The 25360-nt window shown below is 51.3% G+C and overlaps 1 protein-coding gene across 31 annotated transcripts in view; it reads right to left on the minus strand.

Moving 5' to 3' along the window:
• The window catches only part of MROH7 (maestro heat like repeat family member 7), a 69110-nt gene that overhangs the window by 7360 nt on the left and 36390 nt on the right, over positions 1-25360 (minus strand). For 14 of the 31 annotated variants that reach the window (XR_014808214.1, XR_014808213.1, XR_014808220.1 and 11 more), the window contains 11 exons: positions 24354-24466; positions 23785-23961; positions 23274-23428; positions 20755-20893; positions 16675-16865; positions 12574-12711; positions 11162-11276; positions 4794-4934; positions 3930-4109; positions 3184-3339; positions 2755-2877 (listed from right to left, as the gene is read on the minus strand). Coding sequence is in view for 22 of the 31 variants with exons in the window: in XM_084964987.1 (XP_084821113.1) it covers positions 2755-2877; positions 3184-3339; positions 3930-4109; positions 4794-4934; positions 11162-11276; positions 12574-12711; positions 16675-16865; positions 20755-20893; positions 23274-23428; positions 23785-23961; positions 24354-24466 (1628 nt within the window). In the remaining 9 variants the exon portion in view is untranslated. Of the gene's footprint in view, positions 1-2754; positions 2878-3183; positions 3404-3929; positions 4146-4306; positions 4418-4793; positions 4935-11161; positions 11277-12573; positions 12712-16674; positions 16866-20754; positions 20894-23273; positions 23429-23784; positions 23962-24353; positions 24467-25360 lie in introns of those variants that run through there. The other 17 variants (XR_014808219.1, XR_014808212.1, XM_084964985.1 and 14 more) reach the window with 6 other exon arrangements.

Here is a 25360-nt window from a genome sequence, read left to right on the forward strand (position 1 = left end):
AAAGAAAGAAAGAAAGAAAGAAAGAAAGAAAGAAAGAAAGAAAGAAAGAAAGAAAGAAAGAAAGAAAGAAAGAAGGAAAGAAAGAAAGAAAGAAGGAAAGAAAGAAAGAAAGAAAGAAGGAAGGAAGGAAGGAAGGAAGGAAGGAAGGAAGGAAGGAAAAGGAAAAGGAAAAGAAAGGAAAGGAAGGAAGGAAGGAAGGGGAAGGGGAAGGAAAGGAAAGAAAAGAAAAAGACACCGTCCTCTCCCTCAATAGAAGCGGCTTCCCACTCGGTTCAGAGTCTTCCGCACCCTGGACAGAGCTTGGCATTGTACACGTGCCCAGAAAGTGTTGGATGAATGAATGAATGACTAGGTTACTGACCCCTTCTCCAAGCTAAGGCTAGATATTGACCATGTATGAGCAGAGCTGCTGATGCCTGGAGAGAAAAGGAGAGACTGAGAGTGCAGGGGGTCTGATGTAGCAGCCACAGGCTAGCAGCCCACAGGCCACAAGTGGCAGGCAGGGCAGTAGCCAACACAACGTTTCAAATGAGCTAAACTGATTATGAAATTAATGTCTAAAACAAATCTAGCTTTTCTTGTGAATCTGGAGGCCCTGATGAGAGTGGGCTGCACGACGAGCACGCTTTCAACAGAGACTGGGCCCTCCAGGTTGCCATGGCCCCACCACTTCCATGACACTTACAGTGTTCCTGGGCACTGGCCACCGGAAGTATTTGAATTAGTGACCCTGGCCAAACACTTCTCCAGGGCTCTTTGTGTCCTCTGTAAAATGTAATATTAGGCACTGGATTGCAGAGGTTTTGGTTATTGTGGCAAAGTCATGATCTGGTACTTAGTATATTTTCATTAGGTTGGTAGGCATGGGGGTGGCGCATACCCCACCCAGGTCTCCCTTAGGGTGTGAAGGACTTATTCCCCCAGATTGGATCGCCTCAGTGGAAGAGCTAGCCCAAGGTCACGTCCCTTCCCCAGGTGGCTGGCATCCAATGCCAAGGCGGTCCACAACCTTAAGACCATCTTCGGAGTTCCCGTCGTGGCTCAGTGGTTAACAAATCTGACCAGGAACCATAAGGTTGCAGGTTCTATCCCTGGCCTTGCTCAGTGGGTTAAGGATCCGGCGTTGCCGTGAGCTGTGGATTAGGTCGCAGATGTGGCTCAGATCCCACGTTGCTGTGGCTCTGGCGTCGGCCGGTGGCTACAGCTCTGATTTGACCCCTAGCCTGGGAACCTCCATATGCCGCAGGAATAGCTCAAGAAATGGCAAAAAGACAAAAAGACAAAAAACAAAACCCAAAAAAGACCATGTTCAAGGGGCAGGATCAGAAGCTGACAGACAGCTCAGTCTATGTGGAGACCTGATCCCTGGTGCCAGGGTGTCGGCTGAGATCTCCCCTGAAACTACACTGCAGCTTGACCCCTCCCTCTGCCACTCTGACTCCCCGCCTCTCCTTCTGCAGGGGCTGATCCCCAGGGTTTGCTCCCCAGTAAACCTCCCGCATGCTAATCTCTGCCTCAGCATCTGCGTCCGGGGGAACATGGCCCGTGACAACAAGGAAGGTAGATGGGACTAGATGGCAAAGCTTCCCAAAGGGTACGTGGGGGAACCGGGCTGCATCTTGCAGTGCAGCATTTCACTGTGGGCACGGCTCTCTCTTACCTCAGGAGGGTCTCAGGTGTTACCCGGAAAGGGGGTTCTGTGGTTAAATAACTTTGAGAAACCATGAATTAACCATGAAACACTTCCTCAGCACAGAACATCTCGGAGCTATAATGGGCTGATGGCACCACAAATCTCTAAGAGGTGCGATATTTCCCAAACTTACCATCCTGGAACTTCCCTGTGGGGCATAGCTGGTAGGACTAGTATCTCAGAGAATACACACTGGGAGTTACTGTTACAGGAAAGGGAGCCGGTGGAGCTCTCAGGCAGGGATATAATATAGCTAGACTCATGGTTTTGTTTTGTCTGCTTTTTAGGGCCACACTTGTGGCATATGGAAGTTCCCAGGCTATGGGTCGAATTGGAGCTACAACTGCCAGGCTACACCACAGCCACAGCAACTTGGGATCCGAGCCACATCTGTAACCTGCACCGCAGCGCACAGCAATGCCAGATCCTTAACCCACTGAGCGAGGCCAGGGATCGAACCCACATCCTCATGGACACTAGTCAGGCTCTTAATCTGCTGAACCACCATGGGAACTCCTGGCCGACTCATGTTTTTACCAGATCATTCTGGTGGCCGGTATGGGGAATGGATGGATTGGAGGGGATGAGATGCATGGCTGGGGGACCCACTGAATGAAGGGACCCACTGAATGAAGGGACCCAGGGCCCGGCTGAGAGATATTCATAAACTGAACTAAGGATAATGCCAGTGAAGAGGAGGAGGAGAAAACGGATTCAGAGGTAGTCAGGATGTTTAAGATTGATCCAAGGTGAAGGTGAGGGAGAGGGAGAAGTCTAGGATGGTTTTAGGTTTCAGCTCTGGGGATCTCGAGGGACAGGGTAGCTGACATGGGAAGGTCATAAGTTCGGAGGAGACGTGCTGATCTTGAAGTGTGTGTGCTTCATCGGGGAAGATGTCTGGAGAGGAGTCAGAGCCCAAGAGGAACCTCCAGGAGCCAACAACTTGTAGGTGGTAATGGAATTGTCCGTCAAGATGCTCACGCAAAGAGCAGGAAGAGAAAAGAAAGAGATGGCCACTTCCAACACTCACAAGGACCCACGGTGGTCTTGGAAGCACTCACAAGGTATTTGCAAATTTTGGCCACTGTCTGCTGCTGGTAGTCCCATGGCTTCCGGCTGTAAGCTCTTTTTGGCAATTCCCAAGCCATGAAGCAAGAACAGCGGAACAGGGTCTTCACGCATTTCTGGGGACCAACAGGAAGAGAAAATTAGAGCTGTGGATTCCAGGACAGCGAGAACATGTTCCAGAAAAAAAAAAAAAAAAAAAAAAAAAAAAAAAAAAAAACCTGTGAAACTGGGTTTTAGAAAAGCAATTTCTAATTGAAACATACAAGTGACGCTGACTGTTTTGAAGAGAAATACCGACATGGGTACATTCGAGAAACAAACTTGGCCAGACATAAACTGCCCCATGATGGATGGTCTGTGATTCCAGGTTGGGTTCTGTAAGATAAGGTGCACCCTCGAGGCTCAGGGCTATGCACACTCACCTGGCTCACCTTGGCGTTGCCCTCTTGCATGGTCAACAGCAGGGGCACCAAGGTGCTGACCAGCTGCTCCTCCATGGCCGAGGTGCGGGGTGACCGCAGCTTCTGGACCACCTTGCCATACATGTTGATGCAGGAAGAGCGCACGTCCTCTCGTGACTGGGGCAGATCCAGAGGCTCAGGTGTGCTCCATCCTCCAGGAGGCTCCCTGGACCTCTGTGCCCTACGTGGAGGCACATGGCCTTCCTTCCACTCATTCCAAGGGCCTCTCCCGGTGCAAGAGGCACAGAGATGGGAAGAGCGAAGGCCACCTGGTAGGACTGATCTGGAGCCAGCATCCTTCACGGGGGCCTAGGTCTGGAGCTCTGCCAACTCTTCCCAGAGGGGCCCCCAGCTAACTGGAAAGGTGCCTTAGTGCCAAGTGGAAAAATGCCACCCCCCACTACAACCCATCAAAAAACTGTGACTCCTCTGGGTGGACCAGTCACAGGGAGGCAAGTATCTGATGAGACATGATGACACAAGAAGACCTGCCTCTGTGAGAACCAACTAGAAAAGGAGCTTTCTCTGTGCAAATCAACTACAAAGAGACGTGGACCAGTTGGGACAGGTGCCCCTTCCTCTGGGCTGACTCAGCCCTGCCCAGGTCCCAGCGGGCTGTGGGAGCTATTGCAACCCCCCAGAGTAGTAAAGAACAGCCCTCCGGATGCCACCCCACCCCATCCTTCCACCCTGTGGGATTCCCTTACATCACTGAAGTGTGGCAGCAGGACCTGCAGCATCTCCACGTAGACCGAGCTATCCGTCAGCTTCCGGTCCTGCCCCTTGAAGAGGGTCTTGAGGCTGTGGACCGCCTCCACCACCAGCAGCCCGTCCACACTCTTCAGACCCTTCACCATGGAGGGCAGGAGGGCCTGCACCTTGGCAGTCTGTGAAGAAGGAGCCTTTGGGGTGGGGGCTCCTATCTGTGCTGACAACGGGGGGACACCGCCTCTGAGTCACTGAGATGAACTTGGCCAAGCAAGCCCCACCTCCGGGCCTTTGCTCAAGTGGGAGGCCCTCACTGGAGCTCCTGCTGTCCCCAAAGCCCTCTTTGGCCTAACTGGCCCCTTCTTAGCCTGGATACCTGAGGCCCCGTGTGGTCTCCCCTCTTCTTGGCACTATACAGATGACACCATGCATTGTTAGTTAGCTTTCTGAGTCTATGCCTTCTCCTTGTGTTCCTTTAAATCATGAGCTGCAACAATGGTGCCCAGAAGAGAAAAACATAGCACTTTAAAAAATGCCAATGATATACTGACAATCTGGGACTCAGTTTCCTAACCTGTAAAACAGGAGTAATTACAGCCATTCCCAGTCCCTCCTATATGCACTGCCTTTAGAGCCATTGTGAAAAATCTGAATTTAGAAGCTATTTCTTGAAGAATAACGTACATAGGGAATTATTAAGGGATACCCATTTTACAGACGGAATAACTGAGGCCGAGACAGTAATGAGCTCTGATTCCAGCCACCAGCACCTGAGAGTCGAGGATGGGCAAGCCCCATCCTTCCTCCTGGCGGGGGCTTCGTGGGGCCCTGGTGGGGAAGGCTTTCCCCCACCCTCCACTCACCTTCTCAGTCCTGCGGGCCAGGATGACCAGTCCTCGGATGGACAGCACCTTCATGATGGGGTCCCGGTGGCCCAGGCCTTCTGCCATCCGTCCCAGAGAGTATTCCTCAGGGATCCGCCGCACCTGCTCCATCTGGAGGAGCTGAGGGAGTGAGGGTTCTTAGTCCCCAGGCTGAGGGCAGAGCAGCCTCTGGTCTCCCCATGCACTGGGAGTCTACACTGGATGACAAGGGGCTGAGTGTGGGGCATGAGTCCTTGCTCTCTGGTCAGTGCTGTCCAATGCAAGTTAAATTTTTCTAGCAGCCACATTAAAAAAGTAAAAAGAGGAATTCCTTCCATGGCTCAGCAGAAATGAATCTGACTAGCATCCATGAGGATGCAGGCTCAATCCCTGGCCTAGCTCAGTAGGTTAAGGATCCGGCATTGCCGTGACCTGTGGTGTAGGTCGCAGACAAGGCTTGGATCTGGCATTGCTGTGGCTGTGGCGTAGGCTGGCAGCTGCAGCTCTGGTTCGACCCCTAGCCTGGGAACTTCCTTATGCCACGGGTGCAGCCCTAAAAAGACAAAAAAAGATTTTTTAATTAAAAAAAGTAAAAAGAAATAGGCAAAATTAATTTTAATGATACATCTTAACCCAATATATCCAAAATATCATCTCGATATGTAATCAGTATAAAGTTATTGTTATATTTTATACTCAAAAAGAAGTCTTGTTTTGTCTTTCTACAGCCATGCCTGCGGCACATGAAAGTTCCCAGGCTAGGGGTCCAATCAGAGCCATAGCCACCAGCCTATGCCACAGTCACAGCAGTGCCAGATCTAAGCCACATCCTCAACCTATGCCACAGCTTACAGCAATGACAGATCCTTAACCCACTGGGAGAGGCCAGGGATCTAACCCATATCCTCGTGGATTCTAGTTGGGTTCTTAAACCACTGAGCCACAACAGTGAACCAACTCTGAAATCTGGTGTGAATTTTATATTTGTAACACTTATATTTACAATACTTTCAATTCAGACACGGCTACTATTCAAAGGCTGAATGGGCCCCATTCAGTGGCTAGTGGCTGTTATATTGGACAGCACAGGTCTAGTTAATATAAGCCACTGGCTCCTGTCTCCACCCAGCACTCCTGTTGGCAACCCCAAGCCCTCTCTTCCCCTCTGTCCCAATCTCCTTGGTGAGCTCCCTGTCTCAGGATTTTAATTGCTGTCCCTGTCCCTGGGCAAATAACTCTCAAAACCCTATCTCCAGTCTCAGCTTCTGTCCAGAGCTTCCAATTTGGAAAACCCACAGTCTCCTAGCTTTGCCAGTGCCTCCTGGCAAAGCTGAATTGTCGCTCTCCAGAGCTCAGGGACCCCTGTGGCCCTCTTTGACTTCCACCCTCAGGCCCTGTCTGCCTCTGGGGCTTCATCCACACCTGCCCACTCTCTAGCCCACATTCGCACCACCACCCAGCTCCTAACCATGCTGCCCATCATTCACAGAATGACCCAGACTGTACTGTCCCCTCCGTGCAGGCAGGGTCCCCTTCTGCCAGGGTTCTCACCTCCATGCTAGCCTGGCTCCCCCTCCAAAACTTGACGCATGCCTCCCCTGCACCCCCACCCCACGGAAGCCATGTTTACCAGTGGCCCCAGGCCTCACCCAGGCTGACTGCCCCCTTCTCTGGGCCTCTGAGGGCCCTGAACCTGGAACCCTTAGTGCCCCCACCTGCTTATGCATCTGCCTCCCGTAACCTATCCCACTGGGCACCTCCTTGAGGACACCAGCTGAGTCTTCCTCCTTGGGTGCCTGTTCCGTGCCATGAGCTCTGGGGTGGGGTATGTGCCCAGGGAACACTTGCATGAATTCACATCCAGCTTGAACTTTGGTTCCTTTCCTCCTGAGAACTGCCCTCCTCCAGTGTTTACCGTTGCAGGGTTGGCACCACCAGCCCCTCATTGTCCCAGCCCCACACCAGACATTGCTCTCATCCACTTCCTCCCCCTCGCACCCCCTTCCCCAGCAACCAACCCGCCTTCACTTCCTGCTGCGTTGTCCTTATAAGCACTTTTCCCATTGGTTCCCTTGCCCTGTTTCTACTGTGGTTCTTGAGACCATGTGTTTATGATAAGAAGAGTGAGCTGGAGAGAGGGTGTGGGATGGTTGATGGGATGGGGGGTAGGGGAGGCAAGAAAATGGGGGTTCCACCTACCACCCGCCCTCCACCCATCCATACAACCTACACCCAGCTGCTCAGCACCTAGTTCTAGGCTATGCACTAGAGACACAGACAAGAGTAATGATGATGATAATAGCAGCAGAGCTGACTCAGAGAGCACTTCCTGTGCGCCGGCACTGTTCAAGTGCTTTCCATGGAATTGGTCCTTATTAAAACTCTATGAGGGGAGTTCCCGTTATGGCGCAGCGGTTAACGAATCCAACTAGGATCCATGAGGTGGCGGGTTCGATCCCTGGCCTCGCTCAGTGGGTTAAGGATCCAGTGTTGCCGTGAGCTGTGATGTAGGTTGCAGATGCAGCTTGGATCCCAAGTTGCTGTGGCTCTGGCGTAGGCCGGCGGCTACAGCTCTGATTAGACCCTGAGCCTGGGAACCTCCATATGCCGCAGGTGCAGCCCTTAGAAAAGACAAAAAATAAAATAAAAAAACAACCCTATGAGGTGGGCCATCCATCATCCTCATATTATAAGTGAGGAAAGCGAGGCACAGACAGGTTCAGTGGCTTGCCTAAGGTCACACAGCTCCCTTGAGGACTTCACTTGCCAGTGGGAAAAGCATGTGTGCACACAGTCATTAACACAGGGGTGGGGAGTCAGGGTCGGGGGAGAGAGGCTCTGAGATCCGAGGAGGGACATCTGAGTGACGTCAAAGCACCACTGTGAACATGGTGGGCCTGCTCTGGCTCCTCTGGGGAGGGGCAGAAGGACTGGAGTTGGGTGAGGACCCCTGCCCCGGGGAATGCTGGGAAAGGTTAAGCCGATAGTCCCTGACCTTGCAGTGGACCCAGGAGTTCCAGCCTCCACCCCCTCCCCCAAGAACCCGTGTGGCAGCCACTAGCACACTGAGAGACGAGTGCCTCTCCCATGAGACTGATCAGAGTAGCGGAGCCGGGCAGGCAGACCCAGCCTGAATCTCTCGGGACAACGTGAGCTGTGTGACCTTGAACACTGCCTCGTGGACACACAGGCTTCCCCATTCCCGCCTGGCAGCGCTGCTGCGCAGATGAGCGGGTAGCATGTAGAAGAGGCCCACACGAGGTTCAGCACGCGGCAGGTCCTCAAGAAATGGCACTTTCTCTTTCATGGGGGAAATTAGAAGTAGATCCTGCCAGGAGTTCCCGTCGTGGCTCGGCAGAAACGAATCTGACTAGCATCCATGAGGACACAGGTTCGATCCCTGGTCTCGCTCAATGGGTTGGGGATCTGGTGTTGTAGTGAGCTGTGGTGTGGGTGTCAGAGGCAGCTCGGATCCCATGTTGCTGTGGCTGTGGTGTAGGCAGCAGCTACAGCTCTGATTCGACCCCTAGCCTGGGAACAACATATGCCCCGGGTGTGGCCCTTAAGAAAAAAAAAAAAAGAAGAAGAAGAAGAAGTAGATCCTTCCAGAACTGGGGTGGTAGCCCAGAGTCTTGGCTCCAAAACACACTCTTGTCCTCCTAGAGATGACACTCTCTGCTGGTGCCTGTAGAGCCAGGCAGAGTGTTCACCTGGGCACTCACTTATCGGTCCTATCCCCCTCCTACGGGCCTTCTCAGGGCTGGGTCTAGCGATGCACCGCAAACACAAGGTGGGCCCTGCTCCCCAGACTCACAGTCCACTGGAGAGAAAAGGTGCAAGAAATGCCAGAATGCCCTGCTGCCCTGTCACCTGGTAATCTTTACTTACCTGTCAAGGCCCAGTTCAAATGGCACCTCCTCCAGGAAGGCTTCCTTAACTTTCTTTCTTTCTTTTTTTTTTTTTTTTTTTTTTTGTCTTTTCTAGGGCCTCGGCTGTGACATATGGAGGTTCCCAGGCTAGGGGTCTAATCAGAGCCGTAGCCGCTGGCCTACACCACAGCCACAGCAACGTGGGATCTGAGCCACATCTGCGACCTACACCACAGCTCACGGCAACACCGGATCCTTAACCCACTGAGCAAGGCCAGGGATCGAACCCGCCACCTCATGGTTCCTAGTCGGATTCGTTAACCACTGAGCCACAATGGGAACTCTGCCTTCCTCAACTTTCTACTCTCTGAGCAGACAGTAAGCCTCTGAACCCCTGGGTGCAGACTCTGGTGATAGCCAAGGACCCTGCATGTCAGCCAGCAGGTCGCAAGAGGAAGGAAGGGGTGGTGGTTAAGACCGTGGGTTTTCCAAGTGTCCATCAGCTGAAAAATGGAGAGACAAAATTTGGTATGTACACACCACGGGTTTTTTTTTTGTTTGTTTGTTTGTTTGTTTTTTGTCTTTTTGCCATTTCTTGGGCTGCTCTCACAGCATATAGAGTTCCCAGGCTAGGGGTCTAATCAGAGCTGTAGCCTCCAGCCTATGCCACAGCCACAGCAACGTGGCATCCGAGCCATGTCTGCAATCTACACCACAGCTCACAGCAACGCTGGATCCTTAACCCACCGAGCAAGGCCAGGGATCGAACCCGCAACCTCATGGTTCCTAGTTGGATTCGTTTCTGCTGAGCCACAACGGGAACTCCACACCAGAGGATGTTATTCGGACTTTAGAAAGAATGAAATTCTGACCTGTGTTACAACATGGATGAGCCTTGAAGACATTGTATTATTAAGTAAAATAAGCAAGGAGTTTCCGTTGTGGTGCAGCAGTTAACAAACCCAACTAGTACCCACGAGGATGCAGGTTCAATCTCTGGCTTCGCTCAGTGGGTTAAGGATCCAGCGTTATCGTGAGCTGTGGTGTAGGTCACAGATGCAGCTCAGATCCCACGTTGCTGTAGCTGTGGTGTAGGCCAGCGGCTACAGCTCTGATTCGACCCCCAGCATGGGAACCTCCATATGCCGCAGGTATGGCCCTAAAAAGACAAAAAAAAAAAAAAAAAAAGTGAAATAAGACATAAAAGGACACATATTGATGATTCTTCTTGTATGAAAACTAATGAATAGTCAAATTCACAGTGACAGTAGAACGGTGGTCACAGGGGCTGCAGGGACAAGGAAAGGGGAGTTATTGTTTTATGGGGACAATTTCAGCTTGGGAAGGAAGACGAAAAACTTCTGAAGATGGATGGGAAGGATGGTTGCAAAATAGTGTGAAATTGCTTAATGCCACTGAGCTGTACGCTTAAAAAAACAAAAAAATTTTTTTAAAAAGCCACAGCTGCAGCATCTGGAAGTTCCTGGGCTAAACGTCCAATCAGAGCTAGAGCTGCCAGCCTACACCACAGCCACAGCAACGCAGGATCCTTAACCCACTGAGCAAGGCCAGGGATTGAACCCACATCCTCACGGACACTAGTTGGAGTCTTTTCCATTGCGCCACAGTGGGAACTTCCTAAAATGGTTATTTTTATGTTGTCTTTATTTTTACCACACATACAAGCACAAGCACACACACAAAACTAAATAGAAAGAGTGTACCTTAGAGCCCAGGGTCTGGGTTTGAATCCCGGATCTGTCACTGATGAAGTGCACAGCCTGGGGAAAGTTTACTTAAACCTGTGCCTCAGTTTCCTCTGCTAAAGTCGAGGATGGACTCTTACTTGCATCATAGGATCACTGGGAGAATTAAATGGATCACTATGTGGAAAGCCCTTAGCACATGCCTGAAGGTGGTAAGTGCTCAATACATGTTGGCTATTATCATTGGCGAGGCTCCCCTTCTGGGTCCGACCCCGCCAGCTTTCTCCCAGCACCCCCTCCAGTACCCCCCAGGCATTCACTCAGCCTAGGGGTCACTTCCTCTAGGAAGGCCTCACCGATGCTCCCCCCACCAGCACATCTAAGGCTTTTGTTCTCCCAGCACAGCCTGAATTGCCCCTATCATAGCCCAAGTCACTCTCTGGTACCCGGTGTTATAATTGGGGTGTCCTCCCTCTCCCCTGCCATACCAAGAATTTCTTGAGGGCAGGGCAAAGTCAACTTCATACTGGCATGTCCTATCTGGTACCTGGCACAGAGGTGCCCAGCAAAGATTGGTGGTTGCCTGGGGGCATGGGGGTATCTGAGAAGAGTGGAAGAGGGAGGAGAGAGGGAGACCGCTCAGGTCTTTGTACTCAAGAGAAATCATGCTCCGGAAAGACAAACTGTGAAGTACTTATTGTCCAGGAGGAATGACCAGCAATGAGAAATGAAGCCTATGCTCAGAGCAAGGCTTGGGGGAGCCCCTGCCCCATGCCTGCTGCTGGGTAGGTACCTCCACGAAGAAGGCGGTGGCCGTGATCTTGTGCTTCTCGTCGCCACGCTCCAGGAGCGGAATGAGCAGGTAGAGGATGCGGCAGAGCTCCTGGCAGGAGTAGTGCACCATGGCCCTGGGGTGGGGCAGGCAGATCCCTCAGCTCTCTGGCCCCAGGGGGGACCAGCTGCGTGGGGGTCTGGCCCTGACACTCAAAAACTCGGGGCAAGGAGTTCCTGTGGTGGTGCAGCAGAAATGAATCCAACTAGTATCCATGAGGATGCAGGTTTGATCCCTGGCCTCACTCAGTGGGTTAAGGATCCCGTGTTGCTGTGGCTGTGGCATAGGCCAGCAGCTACAGTTCTGATTCGACCCCAAATCTGAGAACCTCCATATGCTGTGGGTGTGGCCCTAAAAAGATAAAAAAGAAAAAATACAGTCTGGATTCAAATTCTGGCCCTACCACTAGCTGTGTGACTTTGGGCAAGTCACTTAACTTCTCTGGGCCTCAGCTTCCTCATGGGTAATGCTGGGACAATAACAGTGCTATTGCTATTTCTTTGGTCATGGTGAGGGTTAAATGGAATAGGTCACATACGTAGGCTCCTTGCATGGTGCCTGGAGTATAGTCAGTGCTCAATAAATGCTGTATATCCTGACACCCCCAGGGAGAGCACCATTCTGGACCCTTAGGGCACAGGGCTAAGACACAGGCAGGAGTCACATCAGTGAAATCAAGGTCCTTGCCCCCACGGCTGGCCCGCTGCTGATCCTGAGGAAGTCTGTGTGTATCTGGGGGAAAGAGCCCTGATCTGGGTCAGCAGGTCATTTTCCAGCCCTGCCACTTCCTGGCTGTGTGACCTTTAGTACCTAATTGTCCCTTTCTAAACCTTAGCATCCACCTCTGCAAAATTTGCCTCAATAATTCCTGCCCCATCCGTCACAATAATGACCATAAAAGCTAACCTGAGTTGAGCTCTTATCCTTTGCTAGGGGTTGTTCAAACTACTTTAATCCTCACCCCAAATCTTGGAGGTAAATCCTGTTATTATTTCCATATGGCTGACGGAAAACTGAGACAACAGAGAGGGTGAGGAATTTGCCCTGGGTCACACAGCTGGGAAGCGGTGAGCTGGGATTCAGGCGCAGGCAGCCCTGCTCCAAAGCAACACTGTAAACTGCCGGGCTAGACCATCACTTCTCTATTAGCGCGGGAACTAAATTCAGAATGCAGTGAGAAAAGTCCCTTCTAAATAACCTAAGTGCAGTGCCAGGTCCTGCAGTGCCAGGTCCTGTTATAACCACAGACTGGAGAGTGTGTGCCATCTTTCAGGTTGGTCTTGCCCAGAGAGAGATGCAAACCCAAGTCTGTCTGAAGATGCTGAGGTCCCTCCCCTCCCTCCAACCCATGCCCCAGGGGTCCCCAGCCTCACCTGGCCAGCAGGGACACTCCACGGTGGTGGTTCTCCGCCTGCCCCATGAGCTCCCAGCCGCCCTGGTCCTCCAGAAAGGTCGCCTCATATGAGCAGCCCATCTTCAGCAGCAGGGTTTTCACCACTTTGACCACCCAGCTGCCAAGACAAGGGGGCTCAGAACTCATGTCACCCAGCCCCAACAGGCCAGACCTGCCTCCACTTGAGCCCCTCCCACCATCAGCTCCATCTGGCCAGACAAGCTTCTCTCTGCACCCTCAGCATGTGGTATTGGGCTGTGATGCAATCCTATCTGGTCCTTATAACACACCCATGGGGTAGGACTCACTTACTCTATTTCATAGGCAAGGGAACTGACCGGCCAAGAGGTTCGGTTGGCTTACCCAAAGAACAAAGCACTATTATGGGGCCAAGACTCAAACCCAGGGTGTACTGACTTCAAGCAAGCTCCACAACAGCTTGCCCTCTGCCCTTCAAAATGCACGTTACTTTTCTTTTTCTTTTCTTTTTTTTTTTTTTTTTTGTCTTTTTGCCTTTTCTTGGGCTGCTCCCACAGCATATGGAAGTTCCCAGGCTAGGGGTCTAATCGGAGCTGTAGCCACAGGCCTATGCCAGAGCCACAGCAACACAGGATCCGAGCCACGTCTGCGACCTACACCACAGCTCACAGCAACGCCAGATCCTTAACCCACTGAGCAAGGCCAGGGATCGAACTTGCAACCTCATGATTCCTAGTCAGATTCATTAACCACTGTGCCACGACAGGAACTCCTCAAAATGCATGTTTCTGAACATAAGACACAATAGAGGCCAAAAAGGAAAAGATTAAGAAGCTCAACTACAAAAAAAATTTAAATTTCTCAATAGCAAAAGACCATAAAATAGTTGCAGGTTAAGTGACAAACTGGAATACAAAGGACAAAGAGTTAATGTCCTTAATATGTAAAGAGCTCTTATGAATTAATAAGAAAAATATCCAACAGTCCTATATAAAACTAGGCAGAGAACAAGAACAGGTGGTTCACAGAAGAGGAAACATAAACGTCCTTTAAACCTCAACCTCATTCTTTTTTTTTTTTTGTCTTTTTGCCTTTTTCTGGGGCTGCTCCTGCAGCATATGGAGGTTCCCAGGCTAGGGGTCTAATCGGAGCTGTAGCCACCGGCCTATGCCAGAGCCATAGCAACGTGGGATCCAAGCTGCGTCTGCAACCTACACCACAGCTCACGGAAACGCAGGATCCTTAACCCACTGAGCGAGGCCAGGGATTGAACCCGCAACCTCCTGGTTCCTAGTCGGATTCGTTAACCACTGAGCCATAATGGGCACTCCCTTTCAACCTCATTCTTAATAAAAGAAATGAAAATAAAATTTACAACAAAATACCATTTTTTTCAACTTTTGGATTGGTGAAGATGAGAATTTTTATACCACACTGTGTTGGCAAAGCTTGTGGGGGTGGTGGGGAGGAACAGTGTAGTATACTACTGGCATCAGTGCCCGCCATGGGAAGCAATTTGACAAATTGGGTGCTTTAGAAAACACTTCATTTTCCCTTTACTCACTGGTCAAGAACTTATTCCACCAAATAGTCCTGTTCCACTGCATGATTTAAATACAGAAACCTTTTGATGCACCCATTCTACTTTCAGGAATTCATCCTACGTATACAATCCCATGTAAGCATAAGATATATGAGCAACCTCACTCTCTGTAGCATTGTCTGTAATTGCAAAATGCTGTGAAGCACCTAAGTTTAGAGATTCCTGGTTAAATAAATGACAGATTTTAGAATTCTTCACAGAGTTCCCATGATGGCTCAGTGGTTAACAAACCTGACTAGTATCCATGAGGACGCAGGTTCAATCCCTGGCCTCATTCAGTGGGTTAAAGATCCGGCATTGCCGTGAGCTGTGGTGTAGGTCACAGAGGCAGCTCAGATCCAGTGTTGCTGTGGCTGTGGTATAGGCTGGTCGCTGCAGCTCTGATTTGACCTTTAGCCTGGGAACCTCCAGAGGCCACAGGTGTGGCCCTAAAAAGACAAAACAACAACAACAACAACAAAACCAAGAAGAAGGATTCTTTGCAGAGGAATATTATGCAGCTGTTAAAAATAATGAGGTGGGGAGATGGGATTAAGATGGCAGAATTGAAGGACTGGAGCTCAACCTCTCTCCTAAAAGAAACAAAATTTACAACTAAATGCTGAGCAATCTTCAACCAAATGGACCAGAAACCTTCAAAAAGATATCCTACTCCAGAAGACAAAGAGGAGGCCACATCAAGTGGTAGGAGGGGTGATTACTCGATATAAGCAACCCCATATCTCCTGGGTGGGAAGTCCCACAGACTGGAAAGTAACTGGTTCACAGAGACTCACCTACAGGAGTGAGAGTTCTGAGCCCCACATCAAACTCACCTATGGGGATCTGGCACCGGGAGCAAGAGCCCCCCAAGCATCTGGCATTGAAGGCCAGTGGGGCTTGTGCACAGGAGTTCCACGGGAAAAGGAGACCCCATTCTTAAAAGGCGCACACGGACTTTCACGTGCACTGGGTCCCAGGGCAAAGCAAAGTCTCCATAGGAATCTGAGTCAAACCTGACTGCAGTTCTTGGAGGACCTCCTAGGAAAACAGGGGAAGGACATTGGAAGCAAAGCTCTTGGGAATATTCAACAGCAGTGCCTTTCTCTGGAGGTGGCCACTTTGGGAAAATCTGGCCCCACCCATCAGCCCTGAGAAGCCCCAGGCCAAACAACAATCCAGGTGGGATCACAGCCCCACCCTTCAGTAAAGTGGCTGCCTAAAGACCCCTCAGGCACACAGCAGCCTCTAATCCCATCCAGAGACTAAGCCCCACCAACCAGAGGGATTAGAACCCTAACCCTAACCCTAACCAGTGGGCAGGCATCAGTCCCTCCCATCAGGGAGCCTACAGCAAGCCCCCGTACCGACCTCAGCCACAAGGGGGGCAGACACCAGAAGGAAGAGAGGCTACAACTCTATTATCTGTATAAAGGTCACCACACCAAAAACCTATAAAAATGAAAAGACAGAGAACTATAACTCAGATGAGGGAGAAAGAAAAAAAAACCCAGAAAATCAGCTAAGTGATCAAGAGATTCTCAGCCTCCAGGAAAAAGATTTTAGACTGCTGATGCTGAAGATGATGCAAGACATTGGAAATAAACTGGAGGCAAAGATGGATAACTTACAGGAAACACGGAGCAAAGAGATACAAGATATAAAACCTAAATAAAAATAATGAGGTGGAGTTCCTGTAGCGCAGCGGAAATGAATCCAACTAGGAACCATGAGGTTGCAGGTTCGATCCCTGGCCTCCCTCAGTGGGTTGAGGATCCGGTGTTGCCGTGAGCTGTGGTGTAGGTCACAGATGCGGCTCAGATCTGGTGTTGCTGTGACTGTGGTGTAGGCCGGCAGCTATAGCTCTGATTCGACCCCTAGCCTGGGAACCTCCATATGCCGTGGGTGCGGCCCTAAAAAGACAATAATAATAATAATAATAATAATAATAATAATAATAATGAGGTAACTCTATTTGTAGTGATTTCAGAGATATGGTATATAATAAAAGCAAAACCTGTAACTGTGTAAGGTTAACTACCATCAGTATAAAAATAGAGGATGAAAATATGTGGGTTTATCTCTGTATCCACCCTCTCTGGAAGGGCAAGAAAGAACCGGATTCTTAGGGTAGATAACTGGGGCAAAGAGAGGAACACAGACTCCCTTTTAATGTCTTTTGAGAGTTTTACCCACGTGCCTATATTACCCATTCCAATTAATAAAAATCAAATGGTTGGGCCTTGGATACAAATCGAATGCAAATAATATCCCTAGGGAAGGAGGAGGAAAATCGAACAGTGAGCTCCTTGGGGGAGGCTCATTCTTTCCTGCCACCCAGCACGAAGCAGAAGACACACACAAATAGTTGTTGAGCGTTTGATTGGCGCTCTCTGATGAAAGTGCACTTGTGTTTTCTCCTCTAGTCCCAAAGCCAATTTCTACTGATCGAGTGCCCTGAAGACCTTGGCAGGGCCCTCGCTGGTGGCCCACCCCCTGCCGGGGACAGCGGGAGCCTACCGTACAGGCACAAAGCTGGAGGGCTGAGCATCCTTCTTAGGGTCCTTGTGGGAAGCCACGCGGCCGGGCAGGTTGAGGCCGATGTGGTAATGGACCTGAATGAGCAGGGCCAGGAGCAGCTGCGGGTAGATGCGCCTCACTCGGCCCATGCAGCTGTTGACGGACAGGAGCTCACACAAGCCGCTGGCTGCCTGGGGACAGAGGGATGGCTGGTGGAACGTCCTGGCCCGCTGGGCCCACACTCCTGGCAGGGCCTGGACTACTTCTCTAGGAGGTTCGACCTGGATCTTTGCTCTTCTCTGACCCACCTTGGGCAAGCCCAGATTCCCCATCACCACCGCCACTGTCCCCCAACTCCTGGTTCCCTAGACAATCACGGCAGCCCTTTGACATTGACACACCCCGGAAGAGTCATGGCAGAGGGAGCTCTTCCCGCATTTGTGAATAGAATCTGGCAAGGAGATCAGCTCAGAGGGGGAAGAGACTGGCCCAAGATCATCCAGCTTCCGGGGGGCAGAGTTAGGACTTGAACCCAGCATTTCAGACACAGCCTGGAATGAGCACTGCCTCCTGGTTCAGAACACAGAGCAGAGGTGGTGAAGGGCCCTGGGGGCCATCAAACTTGGCTGCCTCACTGCCTCGCCATGTGGCCAGCAGCCCAAAGAAACAAACCCCAGCTGGAGCAGGAGCCAGGGAGGACCTGTCCTGGACTCGGCCACCCCGCATCTATCTGCCCTGCACCCTGTGCCTTCCAGACCGTGGCCCCACACCAGCCCTCTGATGTCCTGGAGACTTGAAGCACTTTGGGTTTGTTGGCATTTGGTCCATGTTATTTCCCGGGACCCCATCTGCACTTACCCTGCCCCTTCTCCACCTGCCAGCTCTGCTCTGGCTCTGGACCCACTCCTCACACTCTGCCCACCAGGGCCTGTCTAACTGGTGGGAAGACAATGCAAGTGGTAGGGAAGCTGACCAGCTGGGGTCCCAAGACCTGATGGCTCATTCTGGCTCCACCACTCCCTACCCCTCTCTGGCCTCACACTCATCCTCTGTAAAATGGGTTACTGGTCCTAGTCCCTCCAGCTTCAGATGTGTGGTGGAGATGAATGAGAGAGAAGGTCACAGTGCTTTATTAAAAAATGGTTAAGATTTGTGCCACTGAGAATCTGTGCAGCTAACCAAAGGAAAAATATTTTTTTAAAGCCATTTCCATGGCATGTGGAAGCTCCCGGGCTGGGGATTGAACCTGCACCACACAGCAGCGACCCAAGCCACTGCAGTGACAACACCAGGTCCTTAACCTGGTGCACCACAAGAGAACTCCAAGGGACAAGCATTTAATTGTGAAATTAAAGAACCAATGGCACGTTCCCATGGAGATTAGTGATATCATGTGGCTAGAGGAGAACAAAAAAGTGGTATTTGTACTTTACAGTTTAGGAAGCCCTTTCACATATGCTGTCTTAGCATTCTCAACAGGTAAGATGGACAAGGCAAGAGTCATTACTACCTATTTTACAGATCTGAATACCAAGGCAGGGCGAGTGCTTGACCTGGTTATATAATGAGGCAGTGGCCAAGCCTAGACAAGCCTCTTAGAGGCAAAGCCTTTACATTTTTCAGTAACCCAAAGCCAATGACTATATCCAAAGAACACAATTCGTGGTGTAGAGAAAAGTCTCTAGTGATGGACCATAGGGCTCTGCTCATGGCTCTATCTTGTTCAAATGGTTTCTCAATACCGTAAGATAAAAATTAGTCCAAGCTGCCGGAGTTCCCGTCGTGGCTCAGTGGTTAACAAATCCAACTAGGAACCATGAGGTTGCAGGTTCGATCCCTGGTCTTGCTCAGTGGGTTAAGGATCTGGCATTGCCATGAGCTGTGGTGTAGGTCACAGACACATCTTGGATCTGGCATTGCTGTGGCTGTGGGGTAGGCTGGCGGCTACAGCTCCAATTAGATCCCTAGCCTGAGAATCTCCATATGCCACAGGTGCGGCCCCAGAAAAGGCAAAAAGACCAAAAAAAAAAAAAATTAGTCCAGGCTGTACCTATGCTCAAACTATGCTTGTTGAACACACCAGCACACACTGATTGGAGGAAGAGTACACGAATGTCCAGACGTAGGAAAGAATGGGTCCTGGTGCCTTAGCCATAGAGCTCAGTGCTGGGGGAGAGAGGGACACGCAGGATTTGGGGTCAGGAGATCGGGGTTTGAGTTCTGGCACCACCACTCCCTAGCTGTGTGACCTTGGATGAGTCATGTCAGTATCTTCCTCTGTAAAAGGATCATATCACCTGCTCATCACCTACCATGTCTCATTCATTTGCTTCCCTCCACTGGACTGTCTTGCTCTTTGCTGAATCTGCAGAGCTTATAAGTATGCCTGGCACAGAGTAGGGGCTCACTATTTGTTGAGTAAATAAATCAATCCAGCAAAAACGATTTTGAGCATCTACTGTGTGCCAGGGATATGTCAGACTTTGGGCATATCGGGCTTGGGCACTGAAGTCATGCATCTCACAGATTAATCAAATGACCCCCCCGCATACACACTATTGTCAAATCACAATGTATCCCAAGATAAAGTATATGAAGCAAAGTATAATCTGCACAGGGATAAATAGACGTTAACTACTTCTAGATAATATGCGGGCCAAGGGATGAGTAGAAGTTGATTTGGTGGAGAGCAGTCTAGGCAGAGGAAACGGCGTGTGCAAAGGCCCTGTGGCAGAAGCTAGCACAGTGTATAGGAAGATCTGACAAGGAACAACGAGGATGTAGCCATGCAAGCAAGAGGACCATGGAGAGTAGTGAGGCTGGTAAAGGGTGCAGAGCCTTGCAGCACCAGTAGGAGTACGATGTCACTCTCAGTATCAGTGGGAAGCCATTGAGAGGGTTGAGAGAACAGATGTGCGTTTCTCGAGGATTTTTTTTTTTAGCTGTGGTACGAGTCAGAGGAGCTGGAATGGAAGCAAAGAGATGGGTGGAGGTATTACCCAGCCAGCTGGGACTAGGGTGGCAGTGACAGAAGCAGAGAGAAATCTCTCTCCCACCCAGTCCCCTTCCTGCAGTCAGAGCCCTTTCCCCCTGTGTTCCCAGGGCTGACCTCTGAGATGGGGAGCAGAAGGCCTTAAACATTTTACATTGCTAAATGAATGAATGAATTATCTTGTTTAATTTTCATTACTGCCATATGAAGTGGATATTATTATTATTATTATTCATTTTTTCTAGGGCCGCACCCACAGCATATGGAGGTTCCCAGGCTAGGGGTCGAATCGGAGCTGTAGCTGCCACCCTACGCCAGAGCCACAGCAACACGGGATCTGAGCCGCATCTGCGACCTATACCACCGCTCACGGCAACGCCGCATCCTTAACCCACTGAGCAAGGTCAGGGATCGAACCCACAACCTCATGGTTCCTAGTCGGGTTTGTTAACCATTGCACCATGACGGAAATTCCAAGGTGGATATTATTATTTCTTTCTCTCTCTCTCTTTTATTTTCTTTTTTGCTTTTTAGGGCCGCACCTGCCGCTTATGGAGGTTCCCAGGCTAGAGGTCAAATTGGAGCCATAGCCACCGGCCTATACCACAGCCACAGCAATGTGGGATCCAAGCCACGTCTGCGACCCACACCATAGTTCACGGCAACGCCGGATCCTTAACCCACTGAGCAAGGCCAGGGATTGAATCCACAACCTCATGGTTCCTAGTCGGATTTATTTCCACTGCACCACAACAGGAACTCCGGATATTATTATTTCATTTACAGATGCAGAGACTGAGCCTCAGAGAGGTAAAGTGACAAATAGTAACAAAGCACAGTCAGTTCCCAGATTAAGATCTGTGAGTTCCAGGTCATTCTGCGTCCACTATTCTGGGCTGCTGCTTTCACTGCTAGGACTCGTACCATTGTCACACGAGCAAGAGCCCAGGGACAGAGACTTGCTCAAGGCCACGCAGCTAGTTCCTGGCAGAACAAGGCACTGGAAGATGGGTGCGCAGAGCTCAGCGGGAAGGGAGGAGGGAGGCGGGCAGGATGGGGGAGTGATGGGCAGGTGGGTGGGTCCTCACCGCCAGGGGCACGATGGAGGCCCGGCCCTTCTTGGTGACGGGTTTCTCCTTCAGGCTGGTCAGGAGCAGATCCAAGAGATCTCGGACATCACAGCTGGGCTTGCGCAGTATCAGCTGCCTCCACATCTCTGCTCCATTGCTGAGGGGTCAGGGGCGGGGATGGTTAACAGGGACCAGGGCGGCGGGGGCGGGGGGGCACCCTGCCTCCCAACTGAGGAGGAAGAAAGGAAGGTGCTTTTGAAAAGGCATCCATGGGCGTGCCAGCAGATTTCTGAAACGGTTCAGAAAACCCTCCCTAAGAGACGAGGGGCTAAGAATAATCAAAAACCCTGTTTCTCAGGGACTATGCCAGGTGCTTTGCAGACAATTTATTACTTCAGCAAACATTGAGCATCTGCTGTCTGCCAGGGGACTTGCAAGACATTCAAGGTCACCGAATTCTTACCATGCCTCTCAAGGTAGGTCATTATTGTCATTCTACAGATGCAGAGTTAAGGCTCAGAGAGGTAAAGTCACCAGTCCAAGACCACACAGCTAATAAGCTGCAGAGTCCTGAAGGGACCAGATCTGATGACTCCAAAGCCCATGTCTGTGCCTCTTATGCCAAGGAGCCCTTCGAGGCCTGGATCTGTCCCAAAATGTTAAGGAGCACTCACTACTGTCCCTTACAAGGCAGCATGCCAGGCAAGGGAGAGCGTCTGGAGAGCAGGCACCAGCCTGTAGGCACTTCTCTGGGGAAAGATGAAAACACGACAGGCCAACACACTAAACGGTTAACAAGATGCTTTCGCCCTTCACTTGAGATTTGAAACTTCCATTAACTTTCCAGCTCTGTTCCCCTGGAAACCTGATAAAGATAGTATGTCAACTATGTTGCTAGGCAACATTGCTTATGGTAAAAATGACCCAATTGGTAAATTGCATCTGGGCCGGGAGGAACTCTAAATTAACTGTAAGAACCACGGGGAAGGCTGTAGCTTTGAGCTTCTCAGGGTGCAGGGACTCTTGTGACTGAGCTTGTCCCTGTGGGGGACCCTGGAAAGAAAGTCTGTAGAGTCAATGCAAGAGACACTAGTTGTGGAGTTCCCGTTGTGGCTTAGTGGTTAATGAATCCGACTAGGAACCATGAGGTTGTGGGTTCTATCCCTGGCCTTGCTCAGTGGGTTAAGGATCTGGTGTTGCTGTGAGCTGTGGTGAGCAGCAGACGAGGCTCAGATCCCAAGTTGCTATGGTTGTGGTGTAGGCCAGCAGCTACAGCTCCAATTAGACCCCTAGCCTGGGAACCTCCATATACCACGGGAGCAGCCCTAGAAAAGGCAAAAAGACCAAAAAAAAAAAAGAAGAGAGACACTAGTGCTCCAAGTCACCAAAGCCAGGGCAGCTCCCAGGGCCAAGACTAGGGTGCAGAAAGTGAGGTGTCCAGGGCACAAGGGCACAACATTTAAGGAAGTCCTCGCTCTCAGACTCAGGGAAGCACAGGCGTGGCCTCCTTAAATTTTGTCCCAGCTCTGTCTGGTCTGCTGCATGGGCTGCTGCAAGGACACTGTCCTGTCCTATATTCTGCATAAATGAGGTCAGGTGTAGCCCTGGAAGTCTTGAGTCTGAATGTTTAGTGACTTCAAGAAGAAAACCCCCTGGTGGGCGGGAAAGCCAGAAAGGGTTAAATTCCTCCAGCGGGGAGATAGGGGCGCGTCGCCCCAGTGCTCACCATCCCGGCTGCTCTCCTGGGTAGAAACACACCCCTACTTCCATGGTTCTGCTGATTCCTTTCCGTTCCCTCTCACCAACCACCTTAAGATGTAGATCACACACTTCCGCCTTGTTTTTTTCACTCTAAGGTATGGGAGCCTTTCCCGGGCTGGGAGGCTGGAGCAGTCAGACGGGTGTCTTGGGCCTGGGAGCTCATTATCAACTGCTCTCAGTCCCCTCTGCCCATCTGACCAGAGCTCCCTGAAGGCTGACAGCGTGGGCTGTGCTCCTGCAGAGCTAGCCCCCAGGCCCGGAAAGGCTCTGAGCCTGGCTGGATGTGTTACTTGTCACAACCACCTACCGAGGGTGAGCATGCAGGAAGTATTTCCTTCTTTTGCATATAGGGGAAAATTGAAGCCCAGAGAGGACAAGCAGGCTACCCAAGATCACACAGCAGCTGGAGGAAATCAGGACCAACATTCGGTGCTCCTTTCTATGGCATCATTGAAGAGCTCTGGGCCTGGGGTTGGTCAGATCTGATTTTAGGTCCTTATTTTGTTGCTTGCTCAGTAGATGCCCTGAGCCTTAGTTTTCTCATCTGTAGAATGGGGTTGCTATACCAGTGAAAGAATGTCTAAATGTGCAGCACAGACACCCGGCCATGCTCGGGAAGGGTCTCATGTTTGGCATAAGCACCACAGTTCATGGAAGAGGGACCACCTGGGAGGGTGGCGGGCTCCTCTGGGTTCACAAGGAGGGATTCCCAGCCCAGGAGTGAGGCTGCTTCAACCATCTGAGCTGTAGTGGCTGGAAGCCCCCCTCCCTGGTACCTGTCCAGCGGGAGGGGGCACATGAGCAGGGCCACGACGACCTCGGTCATGAAGGAGCTGGCCAGGAGAGAGATGGGCAGCAGGGCCACCTCACGGGCCCGTGGCTCCTGGATGTGGCTCAGATGCGCATAGATGCCCTGCATGATTTCTGGGATCTAGGGCACAGCCAGGGCCGCCGGGAGCAGGCAGAGGGCCAAACGGAGAAGCCAAGAGAAGTGCAGGGGAGTGGGGAGACGGGGGCAGGAAGGAAGGGGGAGAGAAAGGGGCAGAGAGGATATCCAGGAGAGAAATGGGGAGACAGGCAGCACCTGCCCCTCCCCTGAGAGCGAGATGTCTTCGCTGCCCTCCCCCTCCCCTACCCAGGCCAGACAGCTGAGCTGGAGTTAGAGTCAGGCGAGTGAGTTCTTTCTCACCGGCATGCTGGGAGCACCTAGAACTCAGCGATCACCAGTCCTGCCCAGCAGGCCCTGTGGGGTCTCCCTGGGCAGCCCCTGCCCCCGGAGGACCTTACCACCTCCAGCGCCCTGTGGCGGTACCACTCCAGCACCGAGGTGAGCGTGATCTCCGATGCCAGCTGCATCATCTCCCCCGAGTCCTTCCCCCGAGCCTCTGAGCCACCTTTCAGCCCTTCCAGGGCTGCTAGCAGCAGGTCCTTTACCTGCTGGGGTCCCAGGAAGTCTCCAAATTCCTGAAACAAAGACACAGAGATCCTGACACACAGGGCAGACAGCAGCGCCTAAGCAGACACCAACAGCTCCAGATGCATGCAGAGGTCAGCAGGGGACCACAAACTCCGTTAATTAGTGAGTAGTGAACACTTTCGGGAGGAGCAAAGAAAGAAGAGGTGACATAGCCCCTGCCCCCAGAGCTGGGTGTCACAGCCACCTGCTGTGGCACCAACCAGAGGGGTTGGGAACCCACAGGATGGGCCTGTGAGTTGGGGAAGACTCCTTCTAAAGGGGCACTTGAGCCTGGAAGGATGGAAGCCGGGGAGGAGGCACTGGGGCAGGTTGGCGCTGCCCCTCCCCCTTGTCCCTGTCCCCCAGGAAGGCCCCGGGCTGGTGGGCGGCAGGCGGTCACCGCGATCACACGCAGAATGTTCTGGCATGGGCTGACGGGGTTGTAGGGCCCCAGGAAACGCTTGTTGCTCTCATACAGCTCCTTCCTATTGGTCTCTTCCTTATCTCTGGCTCCTGTAAGAAAGGAACTTCTTCAGAGAGGCCTGCCCACCTAGTCCTTTGTTTTAACTTTTAGTTAAACATAGAAGTTGGATGTGCATGAAATCATAGGTAACCAGCTTGATACATTTTTTTTTTGTCTTTTTTTTTTTTTTTTTTTTTTTTCTTTTCTAGGGCCACTTCCCGCGGCATATGGAGGTTCCCAGGCAAGGGGTCTAATCAGAGCTGTAGCCGCTGGCCTACGCCACAGCCACAGCAACAGCAACGTGGGATCCGAGCCACATCTGCGATCTACACCACAGCTCATGGCAACGCCGGATCGTCAACCCACCGAGCAAGGCCAGGGATCGAACCCGCCACCTCATGGTTTCTAATCAGGTTCGTTAACCTCTGCGCCACGGCGGGAACTCCCAGCTTGATAAATTTTCACAGTGAGCATGTCCCTGTAGCAGGCACCCATGTCAAGAAACAGAACATGGGAGTTACCATCGTGGGCAGCGGAAACGAATCCAACCAGGAACCATGAGGTTGCGGGTTAAATCCTTGGTCTGGCTCAGTGGGTTAAAGAATCCAGCATTGCCATGAGCTGTGGTGTAGGTCGGAGACATGGCTGGGATCTGGCATGGCTGTGGCTGTGGTGTAGGCTGGAGGCTACAGCTCTGATTCGACCCCTAGCCTGGGAATCTCCATATGCCATGGATGCGGCCCTAAAAGGCAAAAAAAGAAAGAAAGAGAGAGAGAGAGAGAGAGAGAGAAAGAGAGAGAAAGAGAGAGAGAGAGAGAGAGAGAGAGAGAGAGAGAGAGAGAGAGAGAGAGAAAGAAAGAAAGAAAGAAAGAAAGAAAGAAAGAAAGAAAGAAAGAAAGAAAGAAAGAAAGAAAGAAAGAAAGACACGATCAGCATCCCAGAAG

Source organism: Sus scrofa, chromosome 6, assembly GCF_054392235.1.
Source record: "Sus scrofa isolate SSC_HxYL_T2T_F1_AM1 chromosome 6, Sscrofa_HxYL_maternal_Yorkshire_Landrace_v2.0, whole genome shotgun sequence".
NCBI classification, from domain to species: Eukaryota; Metazoa; Chordata; class Mammalia; order Artiodactyla; family Suidae; genus Sus; species Sus scrofa.